This window comes from Homalodisca vitripennis, unplaced genomic scaffold, assembly GCF_021130785.1.
Source record: "Homalodisca vitripennis isolate AUS2020 unplaced genomic scaffold, UT_GWSS_2.1 ScUCBcl_7836;HRSCAF=15675, whole genome shotgun sequence".
In the NCBI taxonomy this organism is placed as follows: domain Eukaryota; kingdom Metazoa; phylum Arthropoda; class Insecta; order Hemiptera; family Cicadellidae; genus Homalodisca; species Homalodisca vitripennis.
Window position 1 is genome coordinate 1 of NW_025783966.1, and position 20,838 is coordinate 20,838.

Consider the following 20,838-nt stretch of genomic DNA (forward strand, 5'->3'; position numbering starts at 1 on the left):
AAAAGTCTTAATATGGTAAGACTTGACCTACCACCTATCAGAATAACACCAACTTCCAGTAACTTCTATAGATTGTGTTTGCAACAATCTTCAGCTAGAAGGACTTACATGTTCAAAATAATAAATACTGGGATTTCGGACCACACAGGCTAGCTATGCACAATAACGAGGAATTGTGTACTATCTCGCACATCTAAAACCACAGAACCACAGAATAATAACCACAGAAATAATATGAATATTAGAAACCTCCTAAGACTGAAATCACGACTTGGCCAGCCATGACTGGGCAGAAGTGTACAGTTCCATTGACGTAAATTACACCTATAACAAGTTTCTTCAAACGCTAACTCACACACTGAATGACTCCTGCCCTTTGTTTCAGATCGAGAATGACTCAGAGACCAAATAAACCAGTACTAAATGGCCTATTGATTAATTCAACTAAAAGAAATGCTTGTTAAGGCCCAAAAACCAATACAATGCCTCAGGTAGAGAAGAGCATAAAAGAAAATGCATCCACAAATAAAAAAGAATACAACCTAAGATTATGACAATTGAGACAGCAAGCTACAAAACACATTATAGCTGAAGCTGCCGATAAGACTAAAGCGCTCTGGAAGGTCATAAACTGTGAAAGGAAGTCAAAAGAACAGCCCAAACCTACCCATAACCGAATTAGACCTTCAAAGTACCTTTACCTCAGCCCCGGCAAAGTCTCAATGATCTTTTCATAAACACAACTGAAGACACAATAAAAAGAAATGGACAGATTATCAATCAATTTTATGATAATACCTATGTTCCTAATGTTCCTACACTCATCCTCCATCCGAACAAACAGTCTAGAAGTATCCAAGGTTATAAATGGCTTTAAAACCAAAGACATCTTTAGGATATGATGGAATCTCTGCCAAGTTACTGAAAACCTGTAATGAAGAACTGATTAACCCTCTAGGTAGACATAGTAAACAAATCCTATCTTACGGGAACCTTTCCAACTGCCTTAAATTTGGCAAAGTTTCAAGCAGGGGTCCACCCCACTCAACCATCAAATTATCGACCAATCTCTCTGATACCAACATTTTCTAAGATCATTGAAAAAATAACATTACCTATAGTCATAGACCATGTAATGTCTAACAAACTTCTTTTAACTCAGCAACATGGGTTCTTGGCAGACAAGTTTACAACCACACTGCACTGATTAGCTTGGTAGATTTCCTTATTTACTAATTAGAGGAAGGTAATACTGCTTTCCGCAGTATTGCTAGATTACAGCAAGGCTTTTGACTGTCTTAACCACGAACATCTTATGGCCAAGTTAACCACAATGGGCATTCGAGGAACTAGCTACAACTGGTTTCACAGCTATTTGTCAGGGAGAACACAATTAGTTGAGTTAAAACATAACAGACAAGGATTCATACAACAAATTGCATCTGACCAGAAAAGTATTACTCAGGGAAGTCCCTCAAGGATCTTTACTGGGCCCAATCCTCTTTATTTTATTCACTAATGACTTCCCTAGATATCTACAAGAATACAGTGAGTCAACTAATGTATGCTGATGATACTGTCTTACTATTAGGTAATAGGAACCCAGAACAACACAGCAACTCAATATGGCAGTACAGTACTGTCATAAAATAAACCTTGTTGTAAATGAGACTAAAACCAAACAACTAGTCCTTGGGAAGCACCGACAAGAAAATTGGGAGACAACCTGACCTTGAGATAGCTAACTCCGCAAACTACTTGGAGTTAATTATTGACGAAGGCCTCAGCTGGACTCCTCACATTAATGTCCTTTGTAACAAGATAAGCTCAATTCTCTTTGTAATTAGAAGGGCGAAGAGTATGTGTGATACTGAAACAGCTAATATCGCCTACCACAGCCTGTTGGAATCCCATTTGTGCGATGGTATTGCTGTTTAAGGGAGCCAACTACGGGAGGTAATCTGGAACAAGTACACCTATTACAGAAAATGTGCAATAAAAATACTTAGAGATCTCCAGCCCAGACAAACCTGCAAAAGACGTTTCAGAGATCTGAAAATTCTAACTGTTTGTTAACCTGTATATCTTGAAAGTCATCACATACCTACACTTGAAATCAACTGATTCCATGAAAGAACGCAGCTCAGTTCCATAACTGCAATACAAGACACTCAGCTAAATATTGACCTTCCCTATACACCATCGTACTATGACAGAGAAGGAACCCAGCTACGCAGCAGCCAAGATGTGGAACACACTTCCCTTCATCCTGAAAAATATCCAAGAAACAACAGTTTCGTAATCTTCTTAAGAACTGGGCTCTAGATCATCCCTTTTACTCTTTAAAATGAATTTTTTGAATGGGAGACTACTAGAAGATTTGCATATTTCGTAGAAGACAACACAATTCTTATGTTGTAAATATTTATTGTTTTTTAATTCAATTTTGACGCAAATTCTGTTCTTAATGTTCATGAATAAAGCACACTTGGCTCTTGACTACTAACATGAATAACAAGACAGGTATTGCATTCCATCCAACAGATTTAATATTTTTCAAACTAAGACTAGCTGGTTAACTTCTGCTATAGTCACAGGAGTGAATTTACTTTAAATACTTGAAGTTTCATCAATATTAATGTTATTAGTATTTATCTTAACTTTAGGAATGTTCAGACTATGTACACTTGAAAAGTAGTTATTGAAGTTTTCAACAATTAATTCCCTATCACTTGTGACTTTTCCATTAATTTTAAATTCATAAGTGTTTGAAGTTCTGGTATTGAGACCTATTTCATTTTTTACAACTGACCAGCATGCCCTCATCTTATTATTAAATTGTTCAACAAAAGCATTATTTGCACTCAGTTTTAGTTTGTTTACAGTCCTTTTGAAACATATTTTAAAATTTTTTACATAATTAATGAAATCTGTATTGTTACTGTATTTAGCCATATTATGTAAACCCCTTTTTCTTTCAGCTAGTGTCTTAATATCTGGAGTGATCCAACCAGTATTTTAATTGTGTACATTTTTTATCAATTTAGGAGGAACATTCTCATTCATAAATCCAAGAAATGAGCTAAGAAATGTATTGTTATCACTGTTTTAGGTGTTATTAAATATAATATTGTTGAGATTAGCTCTCAATTGATCCAAAAATGTACCAAAAATGCCTCTGAGGAAAAAAATCTTTTCATTTTCCAGAGATTTTCTGATTTTAATTTTTAAGGAGGTAGAGGTGATATGAGAGCATTATGGTCAGACAAATCATGCTCAATGTTTGTTATATTGCACATTCCCATATAACATATTTGTTACAAACGTTTTATCAATACAACTTTCTGTATGAATTGTATTTTCTAGTCCACTCAGAACAGTTTCAACCTAAAGCTATGTTGTTTTAATAGGCTTCTTGAAAGTGTTAGTAAACTGTCGTAAAATTTTAATAAGTCAATGTTAAAATCAGCTAAAAATCACATTTTTTTACTTTTTATTCTCCTTAATTATATAGAAAAAGGAACTCTTTTTAACTTTTTAAGAAATGCTTTGGTATACAAATAGCCAGCTATACGATATAGTGAAACTACAAGCAGATTTACACCCAATCTCAACAAAACATTTCCTAAAAAAATATTCTTCATTGAATCATGTGATATCAGACCTAACAATGTACGACAGGTAAGTGTGTACAAGTATACATGAACCACCTTCTAATTTATTTCTGAAAATCCCATCAGCAAGTGTATAGTTTTTTATTTAATTGATTTAAAATATGCCTATTGTCCATGTTTAACTCAGTATTCATTTAGACATATTATCTGAATATTGTATAGAGTACTTTTCTATACATATTAAAATTCATTTAGTTTTGAATTTATTCCTTGAATATTACGTTGCATAATAGAACCATTTATGGTGTTGTTATCAACGGATTTTAAACTTTGTGCTTTGCACTCCTCCCTGTCTCTTACAAAATGGTTTTTCTTTGCATTATTATTACCTATACTAGACTTACTTGAAACAGGTAAATTTTTATTAATATTTGTTTTATTATTCATGGCATTTTTAGTTAATGGTGGAAAAGAGTTCATTGACCTAGGAGATAGAGAAGTCCCTGTAGCGTTAGGCGTACTCCATCCTCTGAAGGGTGTACCGTAAGGTGAGGCATCTGCTGGATCAGTGACAATTCCATTTAACATGCTTGTGTCTCTGGATGGTGTTGTGACATCTATAGGCAATGTAGTAGTAATTCCGGTAAGTGAGGAGTCATCTCCACTTGGTGTCATGGAATCATTAGTCATTAAAGAAGTTGTTCTAGACGGGGTTACCAGCATTTGTTCAGCACAGTAGAATCCGCAGTCGGTGACGTGGCAACATAAATTAGTGCGGAAGGGGTGTCAGTTGATACATCCCTTTCATTCAGTACAGCAGCATCCACAGACGGCATCGTGGTAGTAATCGGTCAGATGCAGCGACAGCCCCAGAAACATCATCAGGCAAAGTGCTGGTGCTCAGTAACTGTTTGACTGAGCCATTTGATGATATAAGAGTAGGTTTTATATCGCTCACTTCATCTGCAATAATCCTTCCTAAGGCTTGTTTTTCCCCTCTTTGGTAGATGCATTACCATGCATTACTTTTATCACTGAAGGTCTTCCAGATATAGTTTATTTATTAGGAATATCTTACAATGTATTTCAGAACTTTAACATTTCATGTCATACCTATAAGGTAGAGTAGATATCCATACATTAGCATTGCAGTTCTCAATCACATAGTGCAGCATCTTGTAAATGTTTTCAGTACTGTATTGTTGTATATAATTTGAGCCATAAATAACACAACTTTATCAGAGGAGGTAATTATAGTACTTACTTAATTAACTTAATTTTACCCCAAGAAAAATTTTCCATGTTGTTCTCATGGTTTCTAAAAATTATGACACCCATTTACATAAAAGGAGAGATGTGTCAATTCTAGAAAACTATCGTCCAATTACAATTTTGCCTATTTTAAGTAAAATAATTGAGGTCTTGCATGGTAGCACAGCTTCATGAATATTTTGTAAATAGTAACTTCTGTACACTTTACAATTTGGTTTCACACCTTGAAATTCCACTATATGTAGATGCAGTTGAAGCAATAATCGAATTAATTCTCAGTGGTTTTTGAGAATAAACTTGTTGTCGGTTCAAGTCTGATGGACTTGAGTAAAGCCTTTGACACCATCTCTCATGATTTTTTGTCTAAAAAGTACCCTGGGGTGGTGCGTTTTCCAGTTTATTGGGATCACCAGAGTGAGAATCATCTGCTAGACCCCCAAGAAAATGCTTAAAAGTTCATCAATTGCGCATTTTCCTGTTTAATTTTAGCCCATTGGCTTGAAACCACCTTGATAGTTCATCCAGTGCCCTCATCAATTTTACTTCCTAGCTTCATTAAGGGAATCGGTCTTAACAATTGCAGATGTATCTGTATGCAGGCATACAGAAACTAGTTTATTAGAAACATTTTTAGGCAAATCATTAACATAACACAAAATGTTCTCCTCTGCCTGTCAACCTTTACAGCACTTTTTAGCAGCATCTAAAATATTTGTTCTGTGTTTTTCACTATTGGATATTATAAAAAAAAATGTTAATAAGTGAGTTTATAATGACTGTGTTTATACTTCTAATTTGGTTGCTTATAGTATGTTTGTATCAATCTTATAAATAAATAAAAATACCTTTTATTTGAACTGTTTTCTCAGTACTTATAACTTGTTTGCATAACAACCTCGCATTAAACTTCACAGAAAAAAACAAATAGAATTGCTATGTGTAAGTTACAACATTAAACATTAACAATGATGGTAATACATCATTTATAAAGATTTTATAACTGCCTGATGACTAAAATTTAATCCATTTTTTCAAGTTTTTCTAAGAAAATTATGAACAGAAACAGCATTTCTGAGAAATTTGGGAAGATTATTATTCATCCTTGGTCTGTGGTATGAGAAACCTCCTCCTATCCACTTCCAGTCTTATACTCTGTGGAAAATGAAGCTGTTTATCATGGTGGGTGCTGCGCTGAGAGACCTCATCCTGGTACATCAGCCTCTCGCACAAATACTGTGTCTCCCAAAAGTGGTTATCTTCCTGTGAATCATGCAGTGCATCATTAACGTTGCACATAGTTTCTATTGGAAGCATGTTCAGTTTCATATCTACAAGAAGACACACAGTCAAACCGCTTCAGGCAGTAAATGAAGCACAATACAGAGTTCTGAATTCTTTGAATGCTTTGGGTGTCCTCCCTTGAGATACTGTTTCTGTGAGCTGGATCACTGACAAGATCAGAGATTGGATCAGATCCAGCTGTATAGAATTGCAGCAGCAAATTTCTGTATCTAGACAGACCCCTCGGCTCACCAACGGTATGCTTAATGGAATTGAGCCTGTGGGCATAAAAAAGACATACCTTACTCCCTGGATTACCACAACACCAAGGGTTTTATCTTGTCACATACCTCCAAACTCTCACCATCGAGAATGGCACTCTTCCCTCTCACTTAGTCTGTATTACAGGTTTTGGTGCCACATAAAGGGCAGTGCATTTGTCTACGTTTAATTTAATTGCAAATCTATTTAATATATATTCATATTTTCTAAAGAGATGAGCACCAAACTATCTCCAGGAGAATATGATGATATGACAACTATACAGAATATGGGTGCCACATTGAATGCCCGCACATTCTAACACCGGCCCTGGTAATAATGAATCCAATTCCTCTTCTTAATTAATGATTTTACTGTAAAATTAAAATTATTTTCTAAGCTAAAAGTTTTTAAATTTCAATAATCAACTCATTTGTATATGCGTTGCTTCTCTCTTCGTGTTTCAGACTTGGTCTGGTAAGGAGCACATTTATACCCAAGTATTAACTCCTAAACAAAGAACAGAGCACTGTTTGCCGCTACAGTTTACCGAGCTCCAGCTACCTACTCTGCCACTTTCAGTCTGCCTTTCGACTGTCTGCTTAGTCCACTAACAGCTCAGTCACTTAGTCCACTTAAACTGAAAATTTTGTTTTCATTTTTATTGACTTACTCGTCTAGGTGGTACTATAGTTACTCGATAGTTTTTACAGTGAGAGAAAAATGTCCGTCAGTTTGAGCTGTAACAATATCCTTTACTATATGTTTCTGCTTATCTGTCACGATAACGGTAATGCACTAACAAGGCCCAGAGTAGAATACTGGACCTTACATGCTCTAAATATCATTACAACAAGTTGATCACTAGAGTTAATACAGGGCTCATAACACGTTTCATACAGGGTGTTCATTTGAAAACACTTGAAAACCAGGATCACTGCTGAGTGCAGACGCTTAAACAGAGAAACCTTTAGAAAGGTTAGGCAAAAATTTGAAAATAGGTTATTTTTTTGCTTGAACAAAAATGGCTACCAACTTTATCATTTTATTTTAAGTTTACAAAAAATTTACAACAGTATTCAGTGAGCAATTTTGTTGTTACTAGCAGTAGTACAGTAGTTTGTAGACTAATAATTGTTGTGTAAGAAATTACATTATTGGCTGCTGATACCAAACGGCTTGGCCGATTTCAATTTTTTTTAACGAAATACAGAATTTTTTACAAGCTTTAATTTGAGGTGTCACAAGTTATTAGTTTCCATTTCAAACTTTTGACTTTAGGTACGGGGAGCATGAGGGTGAGCACCCCCATTTTTGAAAATGTGTTTGTTCCCTCAATTAGTACTATACACTCCTGTTTACACAGTTTGTATACTTGGGCTATAAATCTTTTGATACGAGTTTGAAGTTTTCAAATGAACACCCTGTATAAACGGACTGAACAATACTTCTATAATCTTACGTTTTAATGCTTTCTCGCTACAAAAGCAAAGATACTGATCCAAGCCTGTCAATCTGGGATCATTTATCAAGCCACCTTGTTTCCTGTTCCCATTTTCTGCAGAGAAGAAGGTGTGGTTGACGTCGTCTTCTTCTAAGACCTCCTTGAGAAATTCCTAAACTCTGAACCTGCAGATCTGGAACATGTCCATGAGTAGTGGAAACGTATCAGTTACCACCTAGGGAAAATGATGTTTTCAGTTTCATATTGGAATGAATTTCAGTCGAAAATAGTAAAGGAGCTAACTGATGGGAAATATACCCAAATATCTATGGGCATTTTTGTTTTGCCAGTAATGGGTAAGTATTTCACTTCGTACAAATGTTTCTCACCGCATTCTAACTTCGCCTGGTAATATAAAACATCTTTACTTTATTTTTTTTACTTTATTAGTCGTCCGATCTACAATATTTAAAATGTCATTTCATTTGTTGATAATGTTTCTAGAAACTTGTATTTGTCACTTTTTTTTAATTAGTAGGCACTTCTTATGATAGTTTTTGTTTAGATACTTAAAACGGCCGCCATTTAAATATTTAATTAACCTCTCGGTTTGAAGGTAGGGTACTACGCAGTATGGAATAATCCAATATGGAGGTACATATGAGTGGCAGAAATACGAGTATACTGCTTCTGACAGCGTATTTGTTTCCATTCCAAAGGTTAAGTAGTATGATGAATAGTACATTTACTGTGCATTAAAAGCTGTAGACTACGTTGATTGCTGTTGTGATATGTAGAGTGTAATCCTCAATAGAATACCTCTGAACTTCTATGAGACCTTCAATATGCTGGTTCTGCTCACTGATTTATTCTAGAGATTTGGCCAAAATTCTTTCATTACTTTCCTCATAAAACAGTTTCATAGGTTATTACAGAAGGAGGGTTTGCGTGTTCCAGGGATAAGCGAAACATTTCGTATTAAAGCGTTAGTTATAGCTAAAACGTTTCGTTAAAGCCCAATCTGAAATGAACCATAAATTTGTAATATTTTAAATGTTCGTTATGAACATGATAGACATTTGTAATGAATAGTTTATCTGTAGACAACCTTTTCCCTATGAAATATAAATGTGTTTTTTTGGAAATTTGCGTAAAATCGAGATACGTGTTGAACTCAGTATGGAATACATTTTAAATAGATTATCTGTCACGCATTCTGAAGGAGCAATGGCAATTTTGGGTGTGTGACCATAAAAGGTTTTGTAATACAAAAGATTGTGAATTTAATTATAGTATCTTGGTTCACGTGCGATTTCCTCACTAATACGTAAGTGGTAAAATAGTTTTGTGAACGTAGGAATCTTAATAATAAAATAACGAGAGGTTTATTATTAAGTATTTCTTTATTCCTTATAACTTCTGGTTTAATTAACCAACTAGATATATGGGAACAATAATCGAAAGTGTTTTTTTTTTACTAGATTTTTTAATAATAAGAAGTTTACAATTAACTAATATTTTGACTAGTCAATTGAATGTAATGAAGGCATTTATAAATGGTTGTAATATTAAAATTTTGCACAGTCCCTGTATACTGTAATTATTGAGAGTAAATTCTTATCAATAGTTCACGCAGTATGAAAAAAGCCAATAAGTCACGCTCTGCATTCACATATCTTTTCATAATCTTTGAGTCACGCTAGGTAACATAATACAATGCATTCTTTGTTATTTTCCATCAGTGTGAATAATAGTTTTTCTGTCTGTTTTGGAACAGGCTAAATTTGGTAGGTTTGTAAGTAACCATTTCATTTGTTTGGAAGCTGTTCTCTTTTCCAACCAAATCAATTTATTTGCCCAATACATTTATAAAAGTTATTTATTTGAGATTTAAATTAGCTTTTATAATTTCAGGCAGTAGATTGTTTTAATGTTCGTATAGTTGTTAATATATTTTCTCTACAACCCTAAAATTCCTAGTAATTGACGGATTGTTGGAAATGTGTAGATATTTTAAAATCTAAAGCTGCTTATACCCTTCTGAAAAAACGCTATGACATGTTTTGAAGAATTTGGTGTCCAAGAACACTATTATTCTCAAATAAAAATTTTAATTTTTTCGTTTTTTAGTTGTTTATTTTAACATTGCTGATGCCTTGAAGAATGACATTTATATTTTGGACAGCTTGGTCTGTCTGTCTGACTTGTAAAACATGTCGAGGCCTACAAGTGCTATAGACTATGTGTGTTTGCTGAGGACTAATCTGATACTTTTTGCTCAATATTTAAGCTCAAACTCAAAGTTGTACCAATAGGTAACGTTCGTATCTAGATAGTTCCTTACTGACAGCAACAAGTTCATTTACTAAGGAACAAGTATTTAATACTCGGTTATTGAAGTATACGATGTCTTTCATAAGTGTGGTGTTAAATTTACGAAATTAGCAAGTAACTTTTATAGGTGTACTGGACTTACAAAACCCCAGTACAAAATTCCCTTCAAAAAGTAAAAAAATAAAAAAAACACTATGAAAGTGTAATATATATGGTACTTTTTAAATCAGTAAATAATCTACTTCCTTTTGACTAAGTAAAACATGGGTCGTCCATTAAAAAAAATGACTAGAACCCTAAACCTCCTGCTTGCTGATCTTAGACAATTTTTCATTATAATATGTAAAAACTATAAGAAATTTCATGCAGATTCATGTTAAAAACGTTTCACTATAGATACTAATAAAAAGCTGCAATAATTTGAAAATTTTTACAAAAAACAGTCTGTTGAGCGCAACGAGTGAAACGACGTAACCAATAATAAACTTTACCACATTAGTTTGTTGGTTTTGTTATCATGCACAGCGTTGCCCATTTAATATTTGCTTTATCTATTAAAGTTTTCAAGATCCCTTCAGTGTTCATACACTGTAGACTAAGTTAAAATATCTATAAATAATCTATTTATAAAGTGTTATCACACATAAATAGACAGAAAGGCGTACGGAATGTCCTTTGACCCAAAAATCAATGCAGTTTTTTCCCGGACCAAGAGAAATCGATGTATTAAGTTTCTAGAGTATAGAAAACCTTTTATGTAAACAGTTATCGTACAGACGGTCTGACTGATCTTTAAAAATTTTACTCTAAAATCTATATAATTCTTCCTTGGACCAAGAGGACCTTTTTGTCTAGAGTTTTCAGACAGGACAGACAGACTAGACAGGTTCGATCAGACAAATAGACAGGTAGATAGACATACGGACGGATACAACCATACGATTTAAAAATGATATGCCGAGTCCTTAATAATGGACAGATCTGTGAAAGACCCAAATGGTAATATAAAGAGTCTGACAGGAGCTAATATATCTTGCCCTTGTTGCCCAAGTACAATGTGAAGTAAATTTAGTGAAATACTGTAAAAGTTTATAACGATTTGTAGTATTGGCTGGGACAATGATATGAAAGGGAAAGTTGATAATTGTAATATGTACGTAATAATCGCTGAATTATTGTTCAAGGCTGACAATCGACAACCGATGGTTTTACGATTGGCATTGGTGATCCTGGAGTGGGTTCACATTACAATTATGACACATCAAAGTTTTATTTAACTCAAAGCATACACAAATCGGTGTAGTACCTTTCCAACAGTTTTAGTCCCATGTTCGAATCTCAAAATTTCAAAGGTAAACACATGTCATGTTGTACATAATTTCTAAAGGTCTTTTTACTTTGGAGAAAAAATCAAATTTCTCTACTCTTTTAAAAATGGCGGCCTAAAGTGTATAGAGAATAGTTATAGCTTTTATTGGCACTCTTGTAATACGAATCTACACCAAAATACATTTTTCAATATTTCATGACAGGAGATTCCAAAAGAAAACATGCATGGCCGTATTTTTCAAAATTGTTTTACGACTGTAAAATATATTTTTTGGAAATATAAATGCCCATAAACAAAAGTTATAATGGTAAAGGGCGATTCCCACCACATAAAATTAGAAGAAGTATAAAACTGAACAACTTTCATGTTTTAAGTTGTTTTCTATCTCAAACTATTACAAAACTGCGGCAAACAATCTGTATTTATTGGTACCGAGGGAAATTTTAACTGTCTATTTTCAGCTAATTAGGCATTCAAGAGGCAATGATGTTTTAATTTGTTTTAATATGTTAATATAAGAGTAAGTTCTATTTTTGAGAAGATTGCCATGTGGACAAAAATGTGTTATGGAAATTGTAATAAAACAAACACATGTCAAAGATTATACTGTATGTCGTAATATTGAATTTAAATTATTAACTACCACTTTTAAACAATAAATCTACAAAACTTTGATTGGAAGGGTATACTTACGAGCAAGCAAGTGGGTATAGTCAACGTTTTATACAAAGGAAACAAAACACGTGCAAAGTATGTAGCCTATATACTAACTCCATGGATTTCATGACATGAATTAATATAATTTGGAATTAAATTTAAGAATCAACTTAAATGTAAATAAAAATGCATTACATTAGTCATATTCATTATGAAAGTGTGAAAAACAAGGCTTTACAAAATGAATGCTAAAATACGGATTGGAATAATGTATATAGTAGTAACTCTATTGATGATATGGTTGGTTTGTTGCAAGAGAGATTGTTATATTTATTTAATACATTTGTACCTGAAAAGAGTTATTCACAGGAAAAGAACACCATGCTCTTAGATAAGTGATGATTTAAGGGCAATAATGGATCAAAGAAACACTAAATAATGTAGTCAAAGGACAAAACATCGTGTAGTCTGTGAGTATACACAATTAACAGATTGATGAGATGATTGATGCTAGGACTCAACATTTCACTGTAAGATTAGAGTAACAAAAAAGTATGGAACATTTTCAATAACCAAGGATCTAATAAAGAATGTATCGGATCCCACTGTAAATATAAACGAATTGAACTAATGTTTTGTGGTATTAACAATGCCATTGACAATAACTTGATTGAATGTTATAAAAGTAAGAAAAGACTAGAGGATTTTCAGAATTTATTATTTTTTTTTACAAATATTAATAAAGATCTGATTTGTAAGGTAATTAATAATATATCTACCAATGTAAAGGACAGTGATGGAATACTATTAAAACCCATAACATTAGTTAATAACGGAATAAAGTATGTTCCATGTTATATTTTAAAATTTCACTCAACAATAGTATATAGCACAGTCGGCGGAAGAGAGCATTGATTTTACCTTTATAATTAATATAATTTTATTCAAGCCATATTGAAGAAAATTTATTAGAAACGCTACATCCATAAAACTCTTATCATTGAACTAAACAACCACATCCATTGTATTCAGTAAGAATTTATTGTCGAGTGTCAAGGCATGACTTACAGGTTTGTTACGCCAATTAGACGAAAACAATCAAATCCATGCACCGTATAGCTATCATAGATAATGATACTATTTTTAGAATGGTTATTAATAAGAGCTGTATATAAGTGAAGAAATTTTCCTCAGTACAACACTTGCTTCACGTACAGCATACAAGGTAAGCATTTCAAATCTATTATTTATGTACTTTTAAGAATGAATGTAATAACATGTAACGTAAATATATTTATTTATTTATTTCCTTCCAACGGTCAAAAACCAATTTACATTTATTAACTTATAATAGATGATTAAATCATACTTAAACAAAAGGGCGAAACCAAACATGCAACTGGACTCTAAATCAGATCTAGGCATAATTAACGTATAATTAATGTAATAAGAAAGTATAAATTATATTAACAATTAGTGAAAATATATAATAAATTAGTGATAAAATTAACTTAATATACTACTGTAAGATGTGATATGGAGAAACAAACAGACAAATAATAACAGTGCAAATAAACTATACAATTATTAACAACAATGAAAGATAAACTTTAAATGAATAACAAGAGTAAAAAGATATTAACATTAATGACTGATAGTGGTAAATAAAAAACTGAAAAAAATAAAAAATATTTAACTTAAATGCATATTCAACTTAAATGCATGCACATTACTGTCTAAGACGTGACATATGAATAAATAAAGAGATAAATAATAACAGTGCAAATAAACTATATAAAGTAAACAACAATGGGGAAAATACTGTATATAAATAACAAGAGTAAAATATATATAGGTACCAACAGAGAAAAAAAAATATAAAAACAACAAATGCAAGCAATAAATGTAAATATATAACCAAGAGGCACAGTCGTAATTATAAATGTGTAACAAAAGACAAGCAGAAACAATAACAGAGCAACACAACAAGAATAATGGGGGAATATTAGCATTAGGAATTCTCTAAAATAGTTCAATGTTTAGGTGTGGATGGAAATTGCATGGATTGTCTTTTAAAATATGTTTTTGAATAAGTTGAAGGCCTTACATAATTCTTGACTCTTACTACAAAAAATGGAAAACATTGCTCCTCACAAATAATTAGTTTGGAATACTTATTAAGTACACTCAGATATTTGCTAAAAACCTAACAAATAAAATGTTTAAAGCTTTATGACATAATGATTTTTTATTTCTATGAATTGTTTTAAGAGTTCATGGGAACCATTAAATTGTTCTTGGGTATCATTTCATTAAATATAATAATATTATACTACTCTTATTTGATAACTAAAACAAAGTTTTGAAGTCATTAAAATAATAATTTCAGACTACTTTCTATATACTCAAAAACAACGATTCTATATCACAATTTTTAATATATCAGAGTGTTTTATTTACTGTGATAAATATATATTTCAGTATTGTCTGCGATACCTGTATATCATATATGATTGACGATGTATGATTCTTTTTAGGTTTTATTGTGACAGAAAATGGCTTTAGTAGGACTACTTTGTCTCTGCCTTCTGGCATCCTTGGTTGGCAGCTATCCTTTAACGGTAAACAGTTTTTAATTTTATGTTTAATAGTAGTTTTGTAAGCTGGATATTGGATTGCCCTCTCAATTGAAATAATATACTTCCTTACATAGCTAGTTTTCTGATTATGTATTATATGTAAGCTATATAATATGCAGAGATCAATTACCTAAACACATAAATTTGAATTAGTTTTTTTTTAACAAGTTTTAATCTTAAAAGGGTTCACAATATCGAGAGAAGAAATTAATGTTTGTCCTAACTTATTTATGTTTATTTTTATGTAAAAATTATGGTATAGTTACAAACAGTTTTTAAGATGTATCCATAAATTATAGGATGTATGAAAATCTTAATACTGACATAATATATCCGTGAATTTTTAATATTTATCCGTAAAATGAAAGTTAGTTTTGAAATCTATCTTGGATATAGGCCTATTCTATACATTTTTTTTTATCACGAATTGGTTTATTGCAGTTGTAGTTTACTAAAGATCCAGGATTAGGGTAGCCATAACACCGGATTTCCCAGGAGCGTATCTTAAATTTGAGGACATAATGATAGCTCCACAGATTTTATGCAACCTGTCCTAAAACTGGAAATACATGCATAAATAGGTATTTTACACTGAAGAAACTTATAAAATTAAAAGCATTATATTATTTTAGATTGGTAATATAAATTAGTAATTTTAGACAGAAACACACATTTTACTATGTATATATATATATATATATATATATATATTATTATATATATATATATATATATACCAAGGGTGATTCATGAAGTTCTCCCCCCACTTCTACAGCACATTGTACTAGTAAAAATAATGAAAAAATGTTATATAAACATAGGTCAGAAAACGCTCGTCGTTAGCGAGTTACAGCTAGCGAAAGATTTCGCCTGAATTCCTGGGTAAAGAGTAAAATAAAGCCATACTGAACTTTTGGAAAGGTTAATTAAGTAAGAAATATCGTGGATTCTTATGTATTTTTACCTGATAAAGCTAATAAAATAGGTTTCAGAACTGTACCTGTAGTAGTTTTTGAGGGATTCAGGGTTAAATGCAAAAAATTGGGGCAACGAAACAATGTTATTTTTTTTTCAAGTTTGATGTACAATAACTTTGTTAAATTGGTAATAAATACATAAAATCAACAAACATTATTTGTACAGAATTTAATTCTGAGAAAATTGATATAATCAAAGTCTAAAATAAAACAGAAATAAGTACCAAAAAATCGATTTTATTCAGTATAATACATTACTAGTTTTTAAGCAAAATTAATCAGGTTGGGCCAACCGTACGCACCTTTTTATAATAGATGTTCGAAAATGAGGCCATCATTATCAATACATTTTGCAGCACGTTTGTGTATTGCTTTTGTTGCGTTTCTTAATTTTTTCAGGACTTTCCCTGTATCTGCACAGCCGAATCCATAATACGGGCAATTAATTCATCACGAGAATTCACTTTTGTCTTGTATACAATGTCTTTCATCCATCCCCAGATGCAATAATCCAATGGAGATAGATCTGGTGATCTTGGTGGCCAAGGGTGAGGCCCTCCACGACCAATCCAGTGGTCCAGGAAAATTGATGAATTTAAGTAAGCATAAACAGCACGTGAAAAGTGGGAAGGTGCTGCTCCGTCATGCTGGAAGTACAAATTTTGTCTGAGATGTAAAGGAACATTCTCTAACACAGCTGCGGCAACTCTTCTTGAAGGAAATGCAAATAGAAACTCAGCATTTAGGCGTCCAGGTAATATGAAAGGTCCCAATCAGCCGATCGTGCAAAAGGCCATACCAGACATTGACGCTAAATCGGTGTTGAAAGTTCCGTTCCACTACCTCATGTGGATTTTCTTCTGCCCATGAATGTTCATTGTGCAAGTTATTGACACCATCCCGAGTGAATTATGCCTCATCCGTAAACAAAATACGCTTGTAGAGTTGATTATTAATATTCAAAAAGTTGCAAAAACTCCAAGCGAAGCGGACCATCCCCTAGCTGTAGATGTTGAACCTTTTGTTTATGAAAACGGATAATATATTTGTTTCGATTAAGTGACCTCCACACCGTTGACTGCGAAAACTCCTATCCGCCTAGAAATACGTCGTGTACTTACACCTGAACTGCGATGAACAGCATTAATAACAATATCATCATCAAGTTGGACAGCTCGTTCATAATTGGTTCTAGTACTTGGTAGTGATCCTGTTTTCCCGAAGAGTACGAAAAGTTCCCAAAATTGTTTTGGTATCTGGAATCCTCCTATTAGGGTAACGTAGTTCATATTCTTCTACAGCAGCTCTAGCATTACCGTTACAGTAACCCAAAATAAAAACCATATCAGCGTATTCCTCTGATGTAAATAATTAAGGGCTTTTTTTCGCTGAATAAAAATCGAATTATAACTCACAGAAAAATTGCATTTAATAACACGATTCACACAGAACCCGATCTCCTGCTGTAGCTTGCAAAACACCACTAATACACAGTTCTAACGTAACAGTACAGAATACCATTGTTGATTCAGCTGTTATTCGTGCATTAACCAACTTAGAAATTAATTAAAACAAAAAACTGCATTTCGATGATTAGTAAACAATAATGGGAAAATGTTTGCTTCATTTATTTTTGAACATTTGATGTAAATTTTTATTAAAAAAATATACAAACGTAATTAAAACATGATATTTTTATTTACAAACAAATTTATTTAACAGTTAATCTTGTTTTCTCAATTTATCTCATCATTAAGGAACAAACATTTTTGTTTTGTTTTATTTTAAACTAATACCGTACGGTATTTCTTTACAGCTAGTAATGTATTATACTGAATAAAAATCGATTTTTTTGGTACTTATTTCTGTTTTATTTTAGACTTTGGTTATATCAATTTTCTCAGAATTAAATTCTGTACAAATTTAATGTTTGTTGATTTTTTTATGTATTTATTACCAATTTAACAAAGTTATTGTACATCAAACTTGAAAAAAACATTGTTTCGTGCCCCAATTTTTTTGCATTTAACCCTGAATCCCTCAAAAACTACTTACAGGTACAGTTCTGAAACCTATTTTATTAGCTTTATCAGGTAAAAATACATAAGAATCCACGATATTTCTTACTTAATTACCTTCCAAAAGTTCAGTATGGCTTTATTTTACTCTTTATCCAGGAATTCAGGCGAAATCTTTCGCTAGCTGTAACTCGCTAACGAAGCGTTTTTCGGACCTATGTTTATATAACATTTTTTTCATTATTTTTTTACTAGTACAATGTGCTTGTAGAAGTGGGGGGAGAACTTCATGAATCACCCTGTATATATATATATAAAATATTTGAATCGTTTCACAAAAACGTATAAATATCTATAAAACACACGTATATATATATATATATATATATATATATATATATAATTTCAATAAAAATGTAATCGCAAAAAGTACTCGCTCCGCCGGGAGTCGAACCCGGATCAATTACCGGGTGAATGTGCTGCCATTATACATGTTTATTGAAATTAAATAAGGCAATTGCCATTTATACAATTTAATGTATATATATATATATATATATATATACACACATTTGTGTGTACGTCTTTTTTGTGAGTTTCCATAAAGCAATATACTGATGTCATATCTTCAAATGCTTAACCTATATTAATGAAGTCTTGAAATGTAAAAATCTACTTTATTAATTTAAGATTATTATTCATAAAAGTAAATATAAATATCATTATTATTTATGATTTTCAGGACGAGAGTTCAAACTTTGAAGGCCCCATATTCACACCAGTCAGTATTGGGATACCAACAGCAGAAGAAGTCAGTAATGGGATACCAACAGCAGAAGAAGTCAGTATTGGGATACCAACAGAAGAAGTCAGTATTGGAATACCAACAGCAGAAGAAGTCAGTATTGGAATACCAGCAGAAGATATGAAGGAGCATGAGGCAGACACAAAGATTGGCGCAATTGCTCCTCGTTCTTTAAAATCACTTTTTGGATTAGGAATTGGTGGAAATTTATTAGGAATCAATGCAGGTGCAGGCATCAGTCATGGACGCGGAGGCTGGGGAGAAGTGGGCATGCATTCTGGACATCCAGGATATGTCCCCTATTATGAGAAACCAAATCAGTACTACTACTAGTTCTGCCGTCATTACGATGATCAACATATTTCTTGTTATAATGAAATGAATGGAGTTGAGTAAAGTACCGCTATTGACAAATAATATGAAATCAAAATAAATACACTAATAAGCACAAACTATTTGATTTAGCCACAATAATTTTGGAAATAAAAAATACTCGTAGAAGTAATTTTTCATTTATAAGAGAGAGAGAGAGAGAGAGAGAGAGAGAGAGAGAGAGAGAGAGAGAGAGAGAGAGAGAGAGAGAGAGAGAGAGAGAGAGAGAGGAGAGAGAGAGAGAGAGAGAGAGAGAGAGAGAGAGAGAGAGAGAGAGAGAGAGAGAGAGAGAGAGAGAGAGAGAGAGAGAGAGAGAGAGAGAGAGAGAGAGAGAGAGAGAGAGAGAGAGAGAGAGAGAGAGAGAGAGAGAGAGAGAGAGAGAGAGAGAGAGAGAGAGGAGAGAGAGAGAGAGAGAGAGAGAGAGAGAGAGAGAGAGAGAGAGAGAGAGAGAGAGAGAGAGAGAGAGAGAGAGAGAGAGAGAGAGAGAGAGAGAGAGAGAGAGAGAGAGAGAGAGAGAGAGAGAGAGAGAGAGAGAGAGAGAGAGAGAGAGAGAGAGAGAGAGAGAGAGAGAGAGAGAGAGAGAGAGAGAGAGAGAGAGAGAGAGAGAGAGAGAGAGAGAGAGAGAGAGAGAGAGAGAGAGAGAGAGAGAGAGAGAAGAGAGAGAGAGAGAGGAGAGAAGAGAGAGAGAGAGAGAGAGAGAGAGAGAGAGAGAAGAGAGAGAGAGAGAGAGAGAGAGAGAGAGAGAGAGAGAGAGAGAGAGAGAGAGAGAAGAGAGAGAGAAGAGAGAGAGAGAGAGAAGAGAGAGAGGAGAGAGAGAGAGAGAGAGAGAGAGAGAGAGAGGAGAGAGAGAGAGAGAGAGATAATTTGATAATTTGTTTTATTTCCCCTGCCATGGTTTTAGACCAATGGTCTAATCCACCACCATGACAGGCATAAAATACACATTTACAACAAATACATGAGTTATGGCCCATTTTACATTAATATACATTTTTATTTTGTCTTATCATACTACTATTTACTTACTATATTAACACTAATTTATATTTCGAAAAAAGAAAACATCCGTTTTACACCACCAACAACACACAAAACGATACTAACTATCATTATATTTTATTCTACATTTTATTAATAAAAACACAATTATATATATACACATATACATAAATATATATACATATACATATTTTTCCATATCATTATTCTGATTTCACAGCGACATGAATTACGGTTATAAGTTCTGAATTAAATTCCTCTCAATTTATATTCTACATTTGCATTACAACTACTGTATGTTGACCATGTTAAATATGCTTGTACATACACATTTTGTTTCTCTCTAAACTAAAAGTTACAAATACCTTTCTAATAGTTGACTTTTAAAACTCCTCTCAAAAAAAGCCTTAAGGGTTTTTCTTCTGCACCTTTAGTTTTCAATATCAACAGCATTTAATAATCTGACTGACTGCACATGAAAAGATTTACTATATGTCACGGTTCTGTGAATTGGAAAACTGCAAGGTTTCACTACCAAAACGTGTCTCTCTAAGGTGTACATTGTTTCATAAACGTATACTTTTCATACAAATATTGAGGTTCTTTATATTGTCAAGGCCTTAAAAGCCAAAGCGAGAAAATTTATACTCAATTTCGTTCTTTAACCTTTAACCAACCTAAATCTCTAAAATACTGAGTAACATGATCGTCCAACCGTAAATTGAAAATAAATCTAATACACGCATTCTGTGCCCTTTGTAAGCTTTGCTATCAACTCACTATTCAAATCACAGAAGGCTACACTAGCATAGTCAAACCAGAACAACGGTTGAAC

The 20,838-nt window shown here is 32.9% G+C and overlaps 1 protein-coding gene across 1 annotated transcript; it reads left to right on the forward strand.

Moving 5' to 3' along the window:
* Positions 1–13,393: 13,393 nt before the first annotated feature.
* Positions 13,394–19,078, forward strand: LOC124374307. The gene is made up of 3 exons (XM_046832540.1): positions 13,394–13,418; positions 14,731–14,814; positions 18,570–19,078. Exons 2-3 carry the CDS (start codon positions 14,749–14,751, stop codon positions 18,963–18,965), a joined length of 462 nt encoding a protein of 153 aa, XP_046688496.1. The 5' UTR covers positions 13,394–13,418; positions 14,731–14,748; the 3' UTR covers positions 18,966–19,078.
* Positions 19,079–20,838: the final 1,760 nt, after the last annotated feature.